This window comes from Salmo salar, chromosome 15, assembly GCF_965601325.2.
Source record: "Salmo salar chromosome 15, fSalSal1, whole genome shotgun sequence".
NCBI lineage: Eukaryota > Metazoa > Chordata > Actinopteri > Salmoniformes > Salmonidae > Salmo > Salmo salar.
Genome location: NC_138305.1, coordinates 50,815,001 through 50,835,007, shown reverse-complemented (window position 1 = coordinate 50,835,007; position 20,007 = coordinate 50,815,001). Strand labels below are relative to the sequence as shown.

The window sequence follows — 20,007 nt, the reverse complement described above, 5'->3', positions numbered from 1 at the left end:
GGGAAACTTATTCTGAGCACAGACAATACAGGCAGCGACAAACACGGAGATGTCAAGGACCATGAAGTCAGGGAACGCTGCACCTCACGGACCTGGTTCTCTATTCCTCAGATGAGTGTAGCCACCAGACACAAGGTAGGAAGGATGGTCTCGGGGTTCAAGGGTGTAGCAGCGGGTCTATAGCGACATGAAAACTCATCCGGCTTACAATTTTGGACCCTGGGTGGTAGGAGATGGTAAAGTTGAACCGGATGAACAGCAGGGCCCACCTAGCTTGCCTGGAGTTGAGACGCTTGGCGGTGCGGAGATATTCCAGGTTCTTGTGAGCTGTCCACACAATTAATGGATGTTCTGCCCCCTCTAACCAGTGCCTCCATTCCTCCAATGCCATCTTCACCGCGAGTAGTTCTCGATTCCCCACATCATAATTCCTCTCCACGGCATTAAGATGATGGGAGAAGAAGGCACAGGTACACAGCTTAAGGTCTAGGGCAGAACGCTGGGACAGGACTGCCCCCACTTCGACATCGATCCGAATGGTCAAGGCGATGAGAGAGTCGAGATCCGTAGGCAGCTCCCGGGCTCCAAGCTCTTCTTTAACCTCCTCCGATAATCCATGAAGGAACGTGTCAAACAGGGATTCCGGGTTCTAGGCACTCTCGGTAACCAATGTGCGGAAATCAACCGCATAGTACGCCACACTGCGGGAGTCTTGACAAAGCTGGAGTAACTTCCCGGCAGCCTCTCTCCCAGACAATGTAGAATAAAAAACCTTTTTCACCTCAGCCACGAACTTCTCCGGACTGAAGCACACGGCAGATTGTTGGTCACACACCGCCGTAGCCCAGGCGAGAGCCCTCCCGTACATCAGCATTATGAGATACGTCATCTTCGAGCATTCCGAGGGGAAGGGCTGCAGCTCGAAGATGAGGGAACACTGGGAGAGAAACGCCCGGCAGGTTTCTGACTCTCCAGCGAAGCGTTCCGGGGGAGGTAAGCGGGGTTCTCAGGAAGCAGCTGTGGCCTGGAGAGACGCGCTGCTGACAGCGGGGTTACTGAGGGGCTGGGAGATTACTGTCGTGGCCTGCTGCCTAACAGATAATCCGCGGAATTGCTACAGCAATGTATTCAAGGCACGGTCATGGCATTCTGCCTAGGTCTGGAATCCTTCCATAAGACCTCAAAGTAACTCCTCGTGCCTCCCAATGGTGGCTTCTTGGGAGGAGACAGCGTTGCGGAGCTAGTCCGAGTCTGCTGGGTCAGTTCGTACTATCAGAACTCAGGATAAGACCCAGATGCAGACAGTTCGAAATAACAAATGTTTATTTATGAAACAGGGGGCAGGCAAATGACAGGTCAAGGGCAGGCAGAGGTCAGTAATCTAGGGCAGCGTCAGACAGGTACAGAACGGCAGGCAGGCTCAGGGCAGGCAGAGTAGTCAAAACCAGAAAAACAGGGGCAATAGAAAAACAAGAGTACCGGGGAAAAACATGCTGGTAGGCTTGACGAGACAAGACAAAATGGCAACATACAAACAGAAAACACAGGTATAAATGCACAGGGGGAAAGGGGGGTGGAGACAAGCACAAGACAGGTGAAATAGGTCACGGTGTGGCAGTGTAGGGGAAGGTCGTCAGACAGAAGATTGAGAGGCAGATTATTTAACTTTGTGGAGACATCTTTCTTGGGTGAATAAGATATGAGTCAATTAATGCACTTTAACTAGTAGAATGTTTTAAGAAGCCCACATCGCTGTCTAACAGACTGCAATTAGTGGATTTCTGAGCGACAGGAGTCTCTGCTCATTGGTTTGACACACAGGACATTTGAGTTGCTGTCCTCAGTATGTTGTTGATGAGAGCTTTGTCTTGTAGTTTAAATATATGAGATGTGTTTTAAGATTGATATCAATAAACTTAAACATATATTTTTAAATCATGTTGATTGACATTTAATATGATATAGGGCTAGCATTGAACATGAACTGTGTTAATTCATTTGAAGAGCAACTTTTAACCTAAAATTTTCTCATGTGTGACAAACTGAAGTCAAACTATAACCTTTGAGCACTCAGATGGCAGTCTTGTATCAAACAAATCTGATTTAGGCCTTGATCCAATCCGGACCGCAGAAGATCCATGCCTCGTACGCGGACACTGCATTCACAGTAAATGTTGCATATGTCGGCTCAATCCGTTATAACGCTGATCTTCCTTGGTTCAGATTGAATCTAGCCCCAAGAGCGGCTAAAATGTGTGATGTCATTGTAAATGAGACATTTCATGTGAATTTGGTCCAAATCTTATCATGACGTTTTGGATCTTCCTGAAATGTAATCCAAGGAAAGGTACTTTGAAGGAGGCATATATATTTTACATTTGTATTTAAAATCATTAAGATTATTATTGATTAACTTTGGTCATCGAAGTTCGGATATTTGTGACATTTTGACTTTACTACCCAGATCTCCTATAAGACACTACAACCCTTAGTCTGTAGATCTAAGCAAGACTTGCTGTAATTTCAAACTTTACCATGTGCTCTGAAATATGAGTATTGTTTAGATGTTTAGATGTTGATACTTACCTACTGAAAAATATAAACATTCATATTTAAAAATTGTGTTTTACACAATTTACTCCACAATCACATTAAAATGCCCAGAGTGGCGTTTCTGTTTTTTTTATTAATTACGATCCATTATTATCCATTTTTAACGAACCAGCACAGTGAAAATTAACTCCCTCTGCTGGTGATTGCTGGATGTACTTTTGAAATTATATTGATGTTTTTCAGTAATCATAAATCAATGGAAGAAAATTGTGATCAAAATATAATAACTAGGCTAGTCATATTTCAGAGCACATTGTAAGGTTTCTAATGACACACTTGCTTTGTAGCATGTCTCAGGTGTAACAATGGGAAGTTGAATATGTTGAAGAAATACCAGCGGATGGGATTTATTTTGTATCAATATCAACATGGGTTTTGAAAAGCTACATGGTGCTGATCTTTCTGGATGTTTGACCATTTGAATGCTGTTTTTTTTACATTTTTATTTTTTTACTTTTTGATTACTTTCTCATTAAGAAGTATTAGGCCTACATTCAATCAGATCAAGCTTTAACCTGGCACAGCCGACACACCCATAGCTGATGTTTTGGCGGTGTCTGGAGGTGTAACTGCGTTAGAGCTGTCAAATCGGTTGTGCATGATTATTGTCATGAATAAGCCACACTGTCCCACTCACGTTAGAAGTTCAGAAAGAGAATGTGTAGGCTATATAGAAATAATTACGTTCACATTTAAAATCATTAAACGAAATAATAAGGACTTCGATCAGCATAATCGATGTGAAGATTACATCTCAAATTCAAGTGTCCAAACATGAAGAAATGTCTCTTAATGCGACTCCGTGCAGCCAATGGCAATATCTGCCTTAGGTATAATGCAAGGAGCCGCTTGTAAATTCCACAGCTCTAACTCGTTCCACCTCCAACATGCTTGCTAAAAATGCAGCTTTTTGACATCCTCCGTCAGTCAACTCTGTGTCACTTCGAGGAAGATTTCAACCCACTCTATCCAAACATTTCTTCAAGTTCACCATCATGGTAAATCTCAAATTATTTTGTTGCTTGGACAAAGTCCTTTTTGAGGTTTTATTGTTTATTTCATGTGATTAGTGATTCATTTATGTTTGTCCCTCATTTTAAAGGGATACTTCCGGATTTTGACAATGAAGCCCTTTATTTACTTCTCCAGAGTCAGCTAGCATGCTAGCAGATACCAAAGACTTCCAGCCACTGCGATAACGCTAGTTACCGTTGGCTTGCGAAACCATAACTTTCTTCATCCTGTGTGCAGAGACATCCACATGTTATCCATGTGTTCATCTGACTCTGTGAATGTAGATAAAGGGCTTTCGTTTCCAAAATCCCGAACTATCCATGTAAAGGTTAACCCTGTTACTTGAACTGAACTATATATGGTGAAGCTATTCCTTTTCAAATATTTTTTTTCAAAAGAAAACATTAAACATCTAATAGTCAAATCATAGTATACAAGCAGGTGACTGGTTCTACTCTTTTAGGCCATTTTCTGGTGCATTGTAGTGGGAAACCGACCAGGTTGAGCATAACATGTCAACCATGTTACTCATACTGTAGATAGACAGGCTATACATTTTTTAGCAATTACATTTTTTGGTGTGAAGCTTGCATTCAATTGTCACTCCCTATTGCACAAGCTTCCATTCATTCAACGTTCAAAGCATTCTGCATACACCTGACTTGTGATTGTATTTTAATTCCACCCTGGCCAAATGCCTAGGAGTCCTCAGAATTGCCCAATTAACAGCTGCTTTCACAAAACAAATATCCCGGGACCCCCCTATAGCACCCAGTCTTGAACTGCTCCCCACCTCTGTTCGCCTTAAATATCAACAAAGGTGTGTTGGTTGAAAGGTGTAGGCTAAACAGTTATTTTCCTAGCGGTGATGTCATTTCCTCCTCAGCAAGCTCCATATAAAAATGCAGGTGCAGTTGCAGCAAGTTGTTCGTGGTACATTAAGGCTTGAGCGAGGTAGACCCCTGATACTGAAAAACGCAGCTCGCCAGAAATAACCAGGGCGGTCAAGTTGCACATAGAATGAACCCATAATTTATCGACTCTTTCCACACACAATCGAAGGGGAGCTACCATTCTGAATAAGCTTTTGACGTTTGCTATTCCTGCCCGTTTTATTGCAACGATGATCGCGAGAGGATACCTCATTTTGACAATATTGGTTAATCGCGGTAAGAGAAATTGTATTATGTTGGGATTGACTCATATTTCTTCAAGTTATAGCTGTGATTCCACTAAAGTTAGCGGGTTGTGTAGCTGCGGGAATGTCTGAAGTTGTCATTTGGTCTAGCACCAAGGACAGCGGCAAGCGCTCCCGAATCCTTTTCGGATGGGCGCTATCGGCGATCTGAACAAATAGGCCTATCCGCTTGGCGACAGAAGTGCAGAAGTCGATATTTTTCATGAGAAATATGTTTGCCCTCGTCCCAACTGTAGGCTATATAATTGACCATATATTTAGCTGAAAATGTTAAGGAATAACGTATCCTAAACTAAAGACGACAATGTACCTATTGATTGGTAGACCTTAACCTAATAACTATGGGTGGCTGCGAGACATGACGTTTTCGCTAATCATATTTTTCTTTCCCCACGTAGTTCTCTCATTGCCCGTGACGCCAACATACCTTGAGAAAGAGGATGTCGAGGTAAGAATCGTTTTCAAGGAATAGCTTAACGATATTGTCAGCTTTATATTACATTTTGTGTATGGGGTTTGTAATCAGGGCCAGACTGGCACTCATCTGGCATTTTTGGGGGCAAATGCCAGATGGGCTGGTCATTTTTTTTGCCCAGTGGGCCTGTCTAACCTGTTTTTTTTCTGCTCAAAATGATCATTATCTACCTAATAATGGGGCCTCAAGGAATAAAATGGTCCGGTGTGTGGGCCTTGAAGAAAAAAATGGTCCGGTGGGTTAGAAATGGCAGAGCTGATTTCTGGTCTCAGTCCACACCTGTTTGTATCAAAAACACTTTGTTTGGTATGTTTCAGGACTAGAGTTGCAAAGGGAGGGTATATTTCTCATAACTTTCAAAGTTTACCAGTAAACTACCAGAATTTTGGTAACTTTCAATATTTTTGTTCTTTATCACATGTAAAATAGATAAAATAATAAAATAAGATGATTTTAAAATTAAAAATAGATATCCTAAAATTAGATATCCTAAATATAAACCATCAACTTAGCGAATACCATTTGGGTTTAATATGCATGAAATTTCCTTTATTTGTAAAAAAAATTTACACTCTTTTATTTTACTGTGTCAATATGTCTTTGTTGTAAATGTTTTGGTGCCAAACTGGTGGCAGTTGTGAAAAAAGTTAATCGAAAATAATGTCACTGTTCATTAGATGTTTTCTTTATTAATTAGGCTATTTTCATTTTAACCATATAGTCTATCCACTAAAAACTCATGGTCAATATGGTCACAGATATAAAAAAAAATCTAAAATACTATATATATATATATATATATAATATATATATATATATATGTTACCATAGATTACCTGTTAAAGGGATAGTTCACCTAAATAACATATTGGTTTCCTTACCCTGTAAGCAGTCTATGGACAAGGTTTGACAACAATCCAAGTTTTTGTATAGTTTCACTGCCACTGTTTCCAAATGCGAACGTTTTAGCATTTGTGGCACAAATTCCATCCAAGTCCTGGTACCGATATTAGCACTCTTCGCGCATCATGACCAAATAATACAAAGTATAAAAATATACATATTGTGAAGCTCAACAAAGCCACTTATTTGAACACGATGTGCGAAAAATGTGAATATCAGTTCCATACCTTGAATGGGATTTGTACAGATATCATTTTTCACGCATCACCAAACACAAAAATCTGTGAAGCTACAGTCTCTCATGCAACACAATGATAATATGTCAGGGTGCTATCTTCGTGTACGATCATCTATTTACATATTGTACTTACATATCTTATTTACGTATTGTAAATGTACAATAACACAGCGACACTGCTATTGCCACGACAGTGAGCAATCAAAACAGAATAATGCATATACATGTCTCTTTATTTTGTCTACTTTGCAACTGGAATAAAGCTACAGCACACTACAAAGTCCAGCTATAGACCTGAGACAGTCTTTGGTCTATCAGACTGCATCCTTCTCTCCCTGGCAATACTTTAATGAGCACATTTGACGTCTGGAGGCTAACACCATGACGGGAGGGGGAAAACGGGGAAGGGGAAAACACTGATGCCATGTTTATCCGTTGACCGTGTGTCCGCTCTGCCCCCCTCAGGTGATGAAATGCATCGTGGAGGTTCTCGCTGATGTGCTCTCGAGGCCACACCGTTTGGCTGTCAGTCAGGAGTGCCTGAACATACTAAGGACAGGTAAACCACTCCCAATCCCTCCCAGGGACCTCGGCTCCAGATATACGCTTTTAGGTACAGATCTAGGATCAGCTCACACTCCCTAACTTAATCACCACAACTTCATTAACAGAGAAAAATGCAAAAATCACCTTAGATCAGTGTCTAGAGACATATCTTTTCTGGTATCTCAAAGGAGTCACTGTCACTCACTGTCACCAATTGTGACCTAATGCAAGTTAATATTTGCTTTCATTTTCACCATGGATGCACACAACTCAGGAAAGTCTGAAATGGAACCTTATCCCTACATATTGAGTAGTGCACTACATTTGACCAGGGCCCATAGGGCTCTGGTCAAAAGTAAGGCACGATATAAGGAATAGAGTGCCATTTGCTACACAGGTCTGAGCTCTCCATATGTGCACTCGGCAGAGCAGTCGGGGCCGGGGCTATTCAATTACAGCCATTGTGTTACCTTGACGCTGTCCTTGTTGAGAAAAATCTTTCAGGGCATTACTCATTACTGGCTATTGTTACCAGGATGGGGCTGCGGTTGGGAAATGAAACCCCTCAGTAGGAAAAATAGACTGAGCAGATGTGAGCGAGAGAGAGAAAGGGGAGAGACAAAGAGAGGGGGGGAGATTGGAGGTGATTTGGTTAGAGGCAAATCAAATTAAATCAAATTGTATTTTTCACATGCTCCGAATACAACAGGTGTAGACCTTACAGTGAAATGCTTACTAACAAGCCCTTAACCAACAATGCAGTTTGAAGAACAATACTCCCAAAAAATATGAAATAAAAGTAACAAATAAATAAAGAGCAGCAGTAAAATAACAATAGCGAGGCTATATACAGTGGGTACCGGTACAGAGTCAATGTGCGGGGCACCGGTGTCGAGGTAATTGAGGTAATATGTACAGGAGAGGGAAAAGAAAAATAAGGGGCACTAAAAAGAGAGAACAAAGAGGGAGACATACAGTATAGACGGGCAGGGAGGGAAATACAAGGGAGAAAGGATTACCTAGTAGTAAGATCAGACAGAGAAGAGAAACAGCAAGAGAAATGTGTTTACCATAAAGAGATGGATTTTAGAGAGGGAGGAAGGGGAAGACAGAGAGAGAGGCAGGGAGAGAAAGAAAGAACAAACGAAAGAAAGAATGACCCTGAAGAAAGACAGAGTAAGCAGTAGTTCTCTTGAATGCCTGCCTCATTCTGTACATTCTTTCTGGGTCAGCAGAAAGGGAAAAGCTCTGATGCTGTAATTCACTGGAAACCACTCTTTGGGCCAAAATGATTAATTTGGATTTCTGCTTTGGAGGCAGTACATTTCAATTAATTTTTTAGAGATGGGAGCAAATGTGCTGAGTTGTCACGAACAACCAAAGTGGAGAAATATACCTGTACATTTGCCCAGGGACATTGCTGGCTTGCTTGGACAATTAAAGTATTTATGCGTTGCTGAATGGCCAGGTCTCCCTAGTAAAATAGGTTTTCTGACCTCAATGGAATTTTTTTGATAAATAAAGGTTAAGAAATATGGTTTCCTTTGCAGATGAAAGGCTTGTGTCAATCCTCCGCCACCGCAACTTCCTCAAGGAGCTGCAGGACATTGCCGTTGAAGGTGAGGTATTGACTGACTTTTCACTGTGGCGGGGGATACAAGGCAACCCTATCAGGAAGTTACATCATCTTTGAGTGATGTCACACAACTGTTGTGATGTAATCAGAATTTGACTTTGTTCTGTTCATCTTAGATTTGATTGGGTTTCTTGTTCCCTTTCACATAAATGGTTTTCAGCATGAAGTAAATAGTTTAGTGTTTGAAATATAATTCTCTTGATTGTTTTTAATTTAGTTTGTCAATCATGTAAACAGCCACAATAATAATATAGCTATTTCTAAAACCCAAAGACACTTTACAATAAGCAATCATAAGTGTATTTTAGGAGATGTATTGTAAGTATATGTCAAAATAAATTAGTCTAAATATTTGCAGTCACAACACTCATCTCCCCTCCAAATGACAGGAGCCAATGAGAGAGCTCAGCAGCATGTTGACATCACGGCAGATCATGTGACTAAGAAACCACAGGGTCCTCAGGGTATAGATGAGGCTGCAGGTGAGTCCCAATAGCACACATTCTCAGTAAAATTGCCATATGACAGCATTGCCTCATGATGACTGAAAATCCAAATCCCTGTCAAGTTTGCCATTTTACAGTCAAGTTGTGATATTGTGACAGTCTCTATGTGCAGGGCTGGCCCTAACCTTTTGGGGGATCTATAAAGTGGAATTTAGCTGCCCCCCCCCCCCCCACCCCCCCCACCTCACAGAAAATAGTGGCCCCCCTCTTGACTGAGAAGTGAAAAAAATGTAAGGTTTAAGGTTCATTTCCTGCAATTCTACAGATTTTGTCATGGGGCAGAGAGAAAAATCAGCAGTTTTACATATCATATCCTGCAATTCTACACATTTTGCCATAGGGCGGAGAGATTTTTAGCAGTTTTTAAGCAAATTTCATGACTTAATATGATATGAGTGACTAACAAAATCAGGTCCCCTGGGCACATGCCCTGCATGCCCAGTCGGTAATTCCACCATGAATACTATAAGTTTAGATGGCTAATTTACCAATCAAAAAAATGTTAGCTGACAAGGGATAATTGAGTGACTGTCAGTGACTGACATAAGAGAAAAACTGCTGATGCACAAATTACACCGTGTGTATTCTACTATTCTAACTCTCAACAGTAAGTTGAGACCCGGACTGAGTTCCTAAAACAAAAATTGGGGATCAGGGGCCCCATGGCCGCCTCTTAGCAGTATGTCCCTTATGCTTAGGGCCAGCCGTGTGTGTGTGTGTGTGTGTGTGTGTGTGTGTGTGGTGTGTGTGTGTGTGTGTGTGTGTGTGTGTGTGTGTGTGTGTGTGTGTGTGAGATACAGACCCCGTTTATAGACAGATGCAGTTCAATTCTGGACAAGCCAAAAGGCACACTATGAAATCGATAAATCCCTTCGTTTTTGCTGTGTAATGTTCTGGGACATTGTGTCAGCTAAGCAGGTCTGACCACAGTGCTGTGTGGAGTAGATGGCATCTGGGAGAAGGGAGCTGCTGGTACACACACAGGCTCTAAAGGTTCTGATAGACAGAATTGAGACAGGGAGCATCTCTTTCTCTCTCTCGCTATCTCTCTCTGCCCATGTCTTTTCCAATGGCTGTCAGTTACCCTCTGTGTCTCTCTCGTTCTCTGGGTGCCAGTTCCACAGGTGTAAACCCCATAGACTTAAAAGGGATTGTTCAGCAAGACAAAGTTCACAAACGTTGGCTAACTTTAGTCAAATTGTTTAACTTTAGCAGTTACTAGGTAACATGTTTGTGATAAGATTTCATCCATCAAACTTTCCAGATGGTTGGAATATGTATGTACGGTCTTGGTGGGAACAATGTCGTCAATGCACTTATTGATGAAGCCGGTGACTGAGGTGGTATACTCCTCAATGCCAATGGAGGAATCCCGGAACATATTCCAGTCTGTGCTAGCAAAACAGTCCTGTAGCTTAGCATCCGCGTCATCTGACCACTTCCGTATTGAGCAAGTCAATGGTACTTCCTGCTTTAGTTTTAGCTTGTAAGCAGGAATCAGGAGGATATAATTATGGTCAGATTTGCCAAATGAGGGTGAGGGAGAGCTTTGTATACATCTCTGTGTGTGGAGTAAAGGTGGTCTAGAGTTGTTTTTCTTCTGGTTGCACATGTGACATGCTGGTAGAAATGAGGTAAAACAGGATTTAAGTTTGCCTGCATTAAAGTCCCCGGCCACAAGGAGCGCCACTTCTGGATGAGCATTTTCTTGTTTTCTTATGACCTTATACAGCTCGTTGAGTGCGGTCTTAGTGCCAGCATTGGTTTGTGGTGGTAAATAGACGTCTACGAATAATATAGATGACAACTCTCTTGGTAGATAGTTTGGTCTACAGCTTATCATAAGGTACTCTACCTCAGGCGAGCAATACCTTGAGACTTCTTTAATATTAGACATTGCGCACCAGCTGTTATTGACAAATAGACAAACACCCCCGCCCCTTGTCTTACCAGACGTAGCTGCTCTGTCCTGCCGATGCACGGAAAACCCAGCCAGCTCTATATTATCCGTGTTGTTGTTCAGCCACGATTCGATGAAACATAAGATATTACCGTTTTTCATGTCCTGTTGGTAGGTAGTCTTGATCGTAGATCATCCAGTTTATTTTCCAATGATGGCACGTTGGCCAATAGGACGGATGCTAGTGGCATTTGCTTCAAAAGTAGTTATTCAATCAAATATATTTATAAAGCCCTTTTTACATCAGCAGATGTCACAAAGTGCTTATACGGAAACCCAGCCTAAAACCCCAAAGAGCAAGCAATACAGATGTAGAACTCCCTAGAAAAGGCAGAAACCTAGGAAGAAACCTAGAGAGAAACAAGGCTCTGAGAGGTGGCCAGTCCTCTTCTGGCTGTGCCGGGTGGAGATTATAAGAGTACATGACCATTAAGGTCAGATTGTTCTTCAAGATGTTCAAACGTTCATAGATGACCAGCAGGGTCAAATAATAATTACAGTGGTTGTAGAGGGTGCAACATGTTCAGCACCTCAGGAGTAAATGTCAGTTGGCTTTTCATAGCTGAGCATTCAGAGGTCGAGACAGCAGGTGCGGTAGAGAGGGGGAGAGAGAGAGATACAGACCCTGTTTATAGACAAAGATGCAGTTCAATTCTGGACAAGCCAAAAGGCACACTATGAAATTGATACATCCCTTATTTTTGCTGTGCAATGTTCTGGGACATTGTGTCAGCTAAGCAGGTCTGACCCCAGTGCTGTGTGGAGTAGATGGCATCTGGGAGAAGGGAGCTGCTGGTACACACACAGGCTCTAAAGGTTCTGATAGACAGAATTGGGACAGGGAGTCTCTGTCTCTCTCTCGCTATCTCTCTCTCTTCTCTAAACCCCATAGAATTAAAAAGGATTGTTCAGCAAGACAAAGTTCACAGACGTTGGCTAACTTTAGTAAAATTGTTTAACTTTAGCAGGTACTAGGTAACATGTTTGTGATAAGATTTCATCCATCAAATTTTCCAGATGGTACATCCAACATGGCCCACTGCCCACACACACGAGAGGTTTGTTAATCTACAGGCACATTTAAGCATGAACACTGCCTAACAACTAAGCTCAGCAACCCAGAACTACTACGTCTGTCTACAGAGATTACCTAACAACACAAAAGTGAGGATATGATTAATCATCATGCAGATTTTTTTTTTCTCATGTGGGAAAAGAAAGTTCTTTGATCCTGCCTAATATGGTATTCTAGCACATCCTTGTGGAGGTCTTATCATAGAGATACAATATACTGTGTTCTGTTTAATTCTGTGGGCCTTATGCGCCACATGGTAAGTAAGCTTAGGTGACTTGAAATGATCTGAACCCGTATTTACAAAGCTCTGAACTAGGATCAGGTCCCCCATGTCCATACAATCTTAATCATTATGATCTAAAAGGGAAAACTGATCCTAGACCAGCACTCCAACTCTGAGACACTTTATGAAAACGGGCCTTGATGCACCATGTCATGACAGCCCGAGGACTTATTTATGGCTTGTTGCCATAGGTTGCATTAAGGTAAGTGACAAGGTTTACTCATTATTCAATTTGCATTTCCAATTTAATTTCGGCAGCTCCCATAGTATATTCACCGTCAGTTTTAGTTCTGCTGATGTCAGGATAAGTAAGTACACAGGGGATTCGCCTCTTGGCCATCAGTCAAAGAGCACATTTACATTTTGATTGGCCGCTGCTTTAAAGCCGGCCACTTGTGCATGCTGTCTGATCGTACGTCAGGGGATGTAAAGGCAAAAGTGAGTACCAAATGCCACCCTATCCCATAGTCAAAAATACATACTTCGTATTAGATATGAAAAGCACCCTATTTTGCAGTACATATGAAATAGGGTTCCATTTGGGACATAGGGCTGTGTCTGAAGCCATTTGCCACACGTGACCGTCATCCTTTGCGTCTTTCTGTTGTTGCTATGGCATATTTCTAAATATGTCATATCTAAACTATGAAAGAGAAAATATCTGCACATTCTGTGACATCAGAGGATGTGGCCACCTTCCTCTCCTTTTCACATTTCAGATTAATCATGACTATTCAGATCGAAATATAGTGTATAGAACAGATGTGATTGTCGGTTAGGTAGGATAGGGAATTGTGTCCGCTCTATTCATAAAACGTCTATATGCAACATTCAGAACGGTTCACCTCACACCCTTGTGGCGCCTTGCTAACTGCACTGCCTGCTGGGAAGTGTAGTCAATCTATTGTCCTTCTAAATGTAGTCCATCTGTTGGATGGATGTTTGGGCAGTGCAATGGCTCATTGCTCCCAGTTTCATAATTGAAAGGCAGGCAGGGAGGTCCGTGTGCTCTGCTTTTAATTCCTTGTCCTTGACAGTGGCTATTCACACTCTTAACACTAGGGCCGGGATTCAATACGAGACGTGTTGTAGCACATAGTATACTATAACATAAAGGCCACAAAGGACAAAGGTTTTTGTATCAACATTTTAGCTTTTTATAATAAACAAATGTCTTTACAGGGTTAAATATTAGTTTCTAGAACACAACATGTGCTTCAGAAGTAGCTATCAATCATTCAACATCAACAGATGTTACAAAGTGCTTATACAGAAACCCAGCCTAAAACCACAAAGAGCAAGCAATGTAGATGTAGAAGCACAGTGGCAAAACAAAATATTATACTGTCTGTTATTTGGATTGTAGTTTGGATTCTTTCTGATATTTGTTTTTTCTTTAGTTATTTTTACTATTACTAATGTTTGACATTCTACTTCAATTTTAAGGAGCTGGCAACTAAAGCATTTCACTGCACCCGTTATAACATCTGCTAAACTGTGTTTTCAACCAATAAACGTCGATTTGATTTACAACTTCATTGAATGTCTTTTTGCTGCCTTGACAAAATCATTTAGAGAAATGGTATCTCTCTATGTTTCATCTCCTTCGTAGATCGATCGATGTTGGCCACTCTGGGGGGACCCGGCGAGAGGTCTATCCTGTCCCAGAAGAGGGGGACCGGAGGAGAGGGAGAAGGGGAGGGTGAAGGAGAGGCGGAGAACAGTGCAGAGAGGGACGGAGAGTCATCCCGTGAGAGGAACGAGATCATCAGAAAAGGCGAAGAGAAGAAGCGAGAAAAGGACGAGACCCCTGACAACCGTATCTCAGATGCCATGAACAAGGAGGGGAAAGAGGAGGAAAAGGATGTGGATGTGATTGAAAAGAAAGAAGAAGAAGAAGAAGAGGGGGATGAGGAGAAGCGTGCGAGCTCAAGAGAAGACGGCGAGGAGGGAGGAAACGTGACTCTGGATAAGAAAGGTAAGAACTGCTGTACAAGCGCATTGACGGTGACATTATAGACGCAGGTCTTCAGGCCTTCGCATATCGAGTACATGGACATCTCTTGACTACACCACATCTGTAGAATTGAGTGGAGTAGGGTAAAGTTGACCCTAAAAGCTGATCTTGGGTCAGTTTTGCATTTTAACCCACTAATGGTAAAGGTTAAGATTGGCGGTTGGGGTGGTGGGGAGTTGATCTGTACCTAGGGGAAAATTCACCCCGGAGCGAATTGAATACTTGCGCTGTAATGAACCATATGATTGGCCAATTAGACATATATATATTGAATGTCTTACATGGCTATTGTTCACAGTTGAACCCAAGAAAAAAAAGGGAGGCAAAGACTCTTCTAAAAACCCAGACATCGCTAGTCTACCCGCTTCTCACTAGCTACCTTAATTGGTATCTGGTAGCTATGCAGGCTGCGAGCAGGTACCATCATCTTGTAAGTGCACTTGCAAGCTTTGAAGTGAGCATGAACGTGGCTGCAGTTAGCTTCCCTCTCGACTACACTTCACTAGTACACTACACCCGAAGGAGGATTAACTATGATGATGAGGTGTCATAAAGATTAAATAGTGGACCGCTCTAGCTAAGTGCCAAATCAATCCATTAGATAAACACTGTTCTCTGGGGTACTGAGGTCAGTCAGGCAGAGAAAGCAGGATCAGGAGGGAGGCATTGTTTGTTTGTGTGTGTGTGTGTGTGTGTGTGTGTGTGTGTGTGTGTGTGTGTGTGTGTGTGTGTGTGTGTGTGTGTACGAGAAAGAGAAAATGAATCAAATATAAGAGAATAGAACGAGAGACGCACTGCAGTGAGAGAAAGAATGCAGGGAGAGAGGGAAGAGAAAAAGAGGTGGAGACTGATGGTGAGACTGTGACCATGCACTGTGGGAGCAGATGATGGATAGGAGCGGCTCCATCTATCTGATGAGTTTGAGTGCTCCCCGCACAGCGGCCCGGTTTGATTAGATAATGGATACTGGAACATTACCAACAAGACAGAGCACTTGGACTGCAGGGTTGCCTCCCAAAGGACACCATGTTCCCTATTCCCTATATAGTGCACTACTTTTGACCAGGATCTATAGGGCTCTGGTCAAAAGTAGTGCACTATATAGGGAATGGGTGCCATTTGGAATACATCCCATGGCTACGGATTGACTGCACGCCCCTGGAATTCAAATCTAAAGGCTAGATTTAGGCAAAGGAAAGAAATGAAAATATAATCATAAGCGATGAGCAAGCATGTGAACTAGGCCATATGTTATTTTTGTATATTTTATTTCTAGATTTTTAGGACAGAGAGACATCCCCAGTCCTTCAACCGCCCACTCGCCAACTGGCTATTTCTAAGGTTGAGGCCAGGATAAGGTTCTAGTATGACCAGCAAGTCCCAGTGACTATTCAACTGAGCATAAGGGAACATTTGGACAAAGGTCACTCCAAGGGCCGGTACAATATGATCTCTGTACCTCCATAGGTTGTATGCAGGGAAGGAGGCTCCCTAAGGGCTGTAACCAAATGCAGAGGTGTCATGCCCATACAGGACACGGGCACGTGTCCCCTAACCCTAATCCCTACCTTAACCATAAACCTTAACCATAACTAGAAACCTTAACCATTTTAATAGGGGGTAGGGACGTTCCACGGATCCCAGAAAGCACAGACCCTTTCAGATGTGTCATGTTTAAAAAACTAAATATAGATTTACTTTTTACATTTTTGTTGTTTCTCTGTATACTACTAGACACTTAGCCACTTTATGAAGTTTGCTTTAGCTAGCCCAGATAGGTTCCTAATCTCCCAAACTCATAACTAGCTACCAATAAGCCATTTCAGGCAATCAAGTTAGAGTAGCTAGCTTTGTAGATTTTAGAAAAGCAAGCAATTACTAATGTACTGAATAAGATTCACATTCCTTTCAATCTTTTACCCGGATTGAGGCAGAGATGCAGAAAATCATATTTATTTTCTTTAAAAAAAAGATCCACCTGACTGGAGGATACAGACAACTCAAGAAGTATGCTTGGATACAATGAAATGTATTTATGACATAGAATTAAGCATAATGATTATGGCTCTAGATTACAGGAAAAAAGCTGTTTCAGGTGTTTGAAAAATACTTTGTGCCCCCTCAGGTTTTTGGGGGAATGATGCCCTTGACCACGTGTCCATAATTTAGAATGTAAAAGGCAGACATCTGCTCAGCCAACTGGCAGCAGTCGCTCTGGATAAGAGCGTCTGCTAAATGACTTAAATGTAAATGTAAATGTAAGATTTTATCAAGAAACAATGAAATGTCCATGCAATTGGATGAATAAAGATACACTACATGACCAAAAGTATGTGGACACCTGCTCATCGAACATCTCATTCCAAAATCATGGGCATTAATATGGAGTTGGTCCCCCTTTGCTGCTATAACAGCCTCTACTCTTCTGGGAAGGCGTTCCACTAGATGTTGGAACATTACTGCGGGGACTTGCTTCCAGTCAGCCACAAGACCATTAGTGAGGTCGGGGACTAATGTTGGGTGATTAGGCCTGCCTCGCAATTAGCGTTTCAATTCATCCTAAAGGTTTTCGATGGGTTTGAGGTCAGGGCTCTGTGCAGGCCAGTTAAGTTCATCCACACCTATCTCAACATACCATTTCTGTATGTACCTCACTTTGTGCATGGGGGCATTGTCATGGCGAAACAGGAAAGGGCCTTCCCCAAACTGTTGCCACAAAGTTGGAAGCACAGAATCGTCTAGAATGTCATTGTATGCTGTAGTGTTAAGATTTCCCTTGGAACTAAGGGGCCTAGCCACAACCGTGAACAGCCCCAGACCCTTCTTCCTCCTCCACCAAACTTTATAGTTGGCACTATGTATTCGGGCAGGCAACGTTCTCCTGGCATCTGCCAAACCCAGATTTGTCAGTCGGACTGCCAGATGGTGAAGCGTGATTAATCACTCCAGAGAACTCGTTTTCACTGCTCCAGAGTCCAATGGCGGCGAGCTCCAGTCGACACTTGGCATTGCGCATGGTGATCTTAGGCTTGTGTTCTGCTGCTCAGTCATGGAAACCCATTTCATGAAGCTCCCAACGAACAGTTCTTGTGCTGACATTGCTTCCAGAGGCAGTTGGAAACGTGGCATCCTATGACGGTGCCACGTTGATAGTCATTGAGCTCTTTAGTTCTTTAGCCATTTTACTGCCAATGTTTGTCTATGGAGATTTCATGGCTGTGTGCTCGATTTTATACACCTGTCAGCAACGAATGTGGCTGAAATAGCCAAATCCACTAATTTGAAGGGTTGTCCACATACTTTTGTATATATAGTGTATATTCTATTATTATTTTTATTTACACAGGGGCAGAGTCTGGTGAGGTTACGGATGCACCAGAAGAGAAATCTGAGGAGAAGAAATCTGCAGAGGAAAATGAAGAGGAGGTAGAGGAGAAGAGGTCTGCGTTGCCTCTGCAAGACAGTGCCAAGGCAAAGAAGGAGTGGGAGGAGGAGGAGGAGGAGGAGGAGGGGGAGGTGAAACGCGAGGTCGCCGGTGTGAATCACTGGAGCAGAATGAGTGAGCTATCCCGGAGTTTGCAAACAAAGAAGAGAGAGGAAGAAAAGTTGCAGGAAGTGAAGTCACTGGAGGTCGGAGGTCAACGTGAAGTGCCCCATCACTCCAAGGAGGTGGTGGAAGAGGAAGTGGAGGAGAAGAGGAAGGTGGGAGAGGCACGGAAGAGCCCCGAAGTGAAGGCGCTCCAGATGATGGCACGCAGGGAACTGCAGGAGAGGAGAGTGGGAGAGGAGGAAGAAGGGAGCACCAGCAGGAAGACTGAGGTACATTCCCCCCCAATTATTAAAATTGGATGAACTATCCCCAAATCCAATGAAATGCAATGGTACCTGGCTATATTAGCATTCTCGCTCAATCCCCTATCAGGAACCACCTCGAGAGGTGCACATTTTTGTTCTTGGCCTGCACTGTTGATTCAACTCGTCAACAAATCAACTAATCACCATGCGATGGATTAGTTGAATCAGGAGCCGTTTGTATCAAGCGTGTCAAGAGTAGGAGTGCTGATCGAGGATCAGGTCCCCCTTGTCCATGTAATCTTAATAATTGGGATCTAAAAGGCAACATTCTATAACATCACTCCTACTCTTAGACGCATGATACATAAGGCCCCTAATGGGTAACTGCTGGGCTACACTTAGAATGCATCGAGAAGAAACGCTGAACTAAACAAAAAACACAACACTCTGTGCTCTGAGACCCTACCCACTGTGCACACACGGGTTGAATCAACGTTGTTTCCACGTCATTTCAATGAAAGGACTTTGAACCAACGTGTAATAGACGTTGAATTGACGTCTGTGCCCAGTGGGTATGTTCACTACCCACCTCACATCTAATGCTGTATTCTCTTCGGTCTACTGTAGTCCACTTTCATATGACACATCACAGTGCATCACTTGAACAGGCTAACAACACAGCTGACATTTGTCTGTCCTTTTTGTCACGATACGCTAGGCTGTCGTTGTCCACTTCCTTAAACTCATCCTGTAGAGGAGCCGCTCGGTAGAACGCTGTGTAATGTGTTGGCCCCTGAGGCTTTTTCACACCTTCCTGGCCGATTCAACTTGGTTGTATTAATATTAGTGCACATCGTAGCAAAACCTTTTGCAACCAAAATAAAAAATGTATAGTTTCTTATTGGACAAGTTAAGGTAGTCCCTCCCCATTTTGTCTGTTTACTTCTTAGTGAATATGACTGTGACATACAGCAGTGCAACACCAATTATAGTCCCTCACTTGTCTAAAAGTAGGAAAAGTATGCTGGTTCAACCTCAGGAGCCTCTACTACTAACTAGAGCAATCGGACCACGCTGGATGGATGGTTCATCCACAGGGCTTTTCGCCGCCTGTGGGCTCTCATATGGGAACACACATATGCACACACACGCCTATGCAGGTAAGTTTTGGCACAGATACTGACAAACAGAAATGCCTTAGTTGGCATGCGCACACACACTCATGCGCACACACACGTTGTCCACACAGATATAGCCTGTAAGAGAACGACACATGGCACTCTGGGTAGAGTTGTTTAAGTGCACTCAGAAGAGGGTAACATTGGGTAATATTGAGTAATGACCTCCTCCCTTCACTCCCTCCTTTCCCTTTCTTATCATCGCCCTTTGTCCTTTCCTCTCCCTCTCTTCTGACCTCTACTTCTCTCTCATCTCGCTCTTTCACCTCCCTCTTTTCTGTCTGTCTCGTTTCTATCTTCCACTGTTTGCCCATGTTAATCTTTCTTTTCCTCTATTTATCCATTTCTCTGTCTCCCTCCGTTTCTTTATTTCCGTTCTATTATTCCCCCTCCTTGTATTTGACTGATTATTTTCACCCGCCATCTTCCCTCACTGCATCTCTCTATCCATCCCTCATTCTCCTCTCCATCTCTCTTCCCTGTCTCCCTATATCCATATCTGTAGGACCCAGAGATTGAGAGTCTGGCGGCCATCGAGTCGGAGCTGGAGAGCGTTGCTCAGAAACTCCA

General features: G+C 42.7%; 1 protein-coding gene across 3 annotated transcripts in view; it reads left to right on the top strand.

Annotated features, from left to right (window-relative positions):
* Window positions 1-3,495: 3,495 nt before the first annotated feature.
* The window catches only part of chga (chromogranin A), a 17,088-nt gene continuing 576 nt past the window's right edge, over window positions 3,496-20,007 (top strand). Inside the window, exons 1-8 of one of the 3 annotated variants that reach the window (XM_014145054.3) lie at window positions 3,496-3,611; window positions 5,224-5,273; window positions 6,907-7,000; window positions 8,538-8,606; window positions 9,013-9,105; window positions 14,060-14,425; window positions 17,811-18,283; window positions 19,943-20,007. The exon at window positions 19,943-20,007 is cut by the window's right edge and continues 576 nt beyond it. In XM_014145054.3, coding sequence (XP_014000529.3) covers window positions 6,910-7,000; window positions 8,538-8,606; window positions 9,013-9,105; window positions 14,060-14,425; window positions 17,811-18,283; window positions 19,943-20,007 — 1,157 coding nt within the window. In that variant the 5' untranslated portion in view covers window positions 3,496-3,611; window positions 5,224-5,273; window positions 6,907-6,909. Of the gene's footprint in view, window positions 3,612-4,535; window positions 4,797-5,223; window positions 5,274-6,906; window positions 7,001-8,537; window positions 8,607-9,012; window positions 9,106-14,059; window positions 14,426-17,810; window positions 18,284-19,942 lie in introns of those variants that run through there. The other 2 variants (XM_014145052.3, XM_014145053.3) reach the window with 2 other exon arrangements.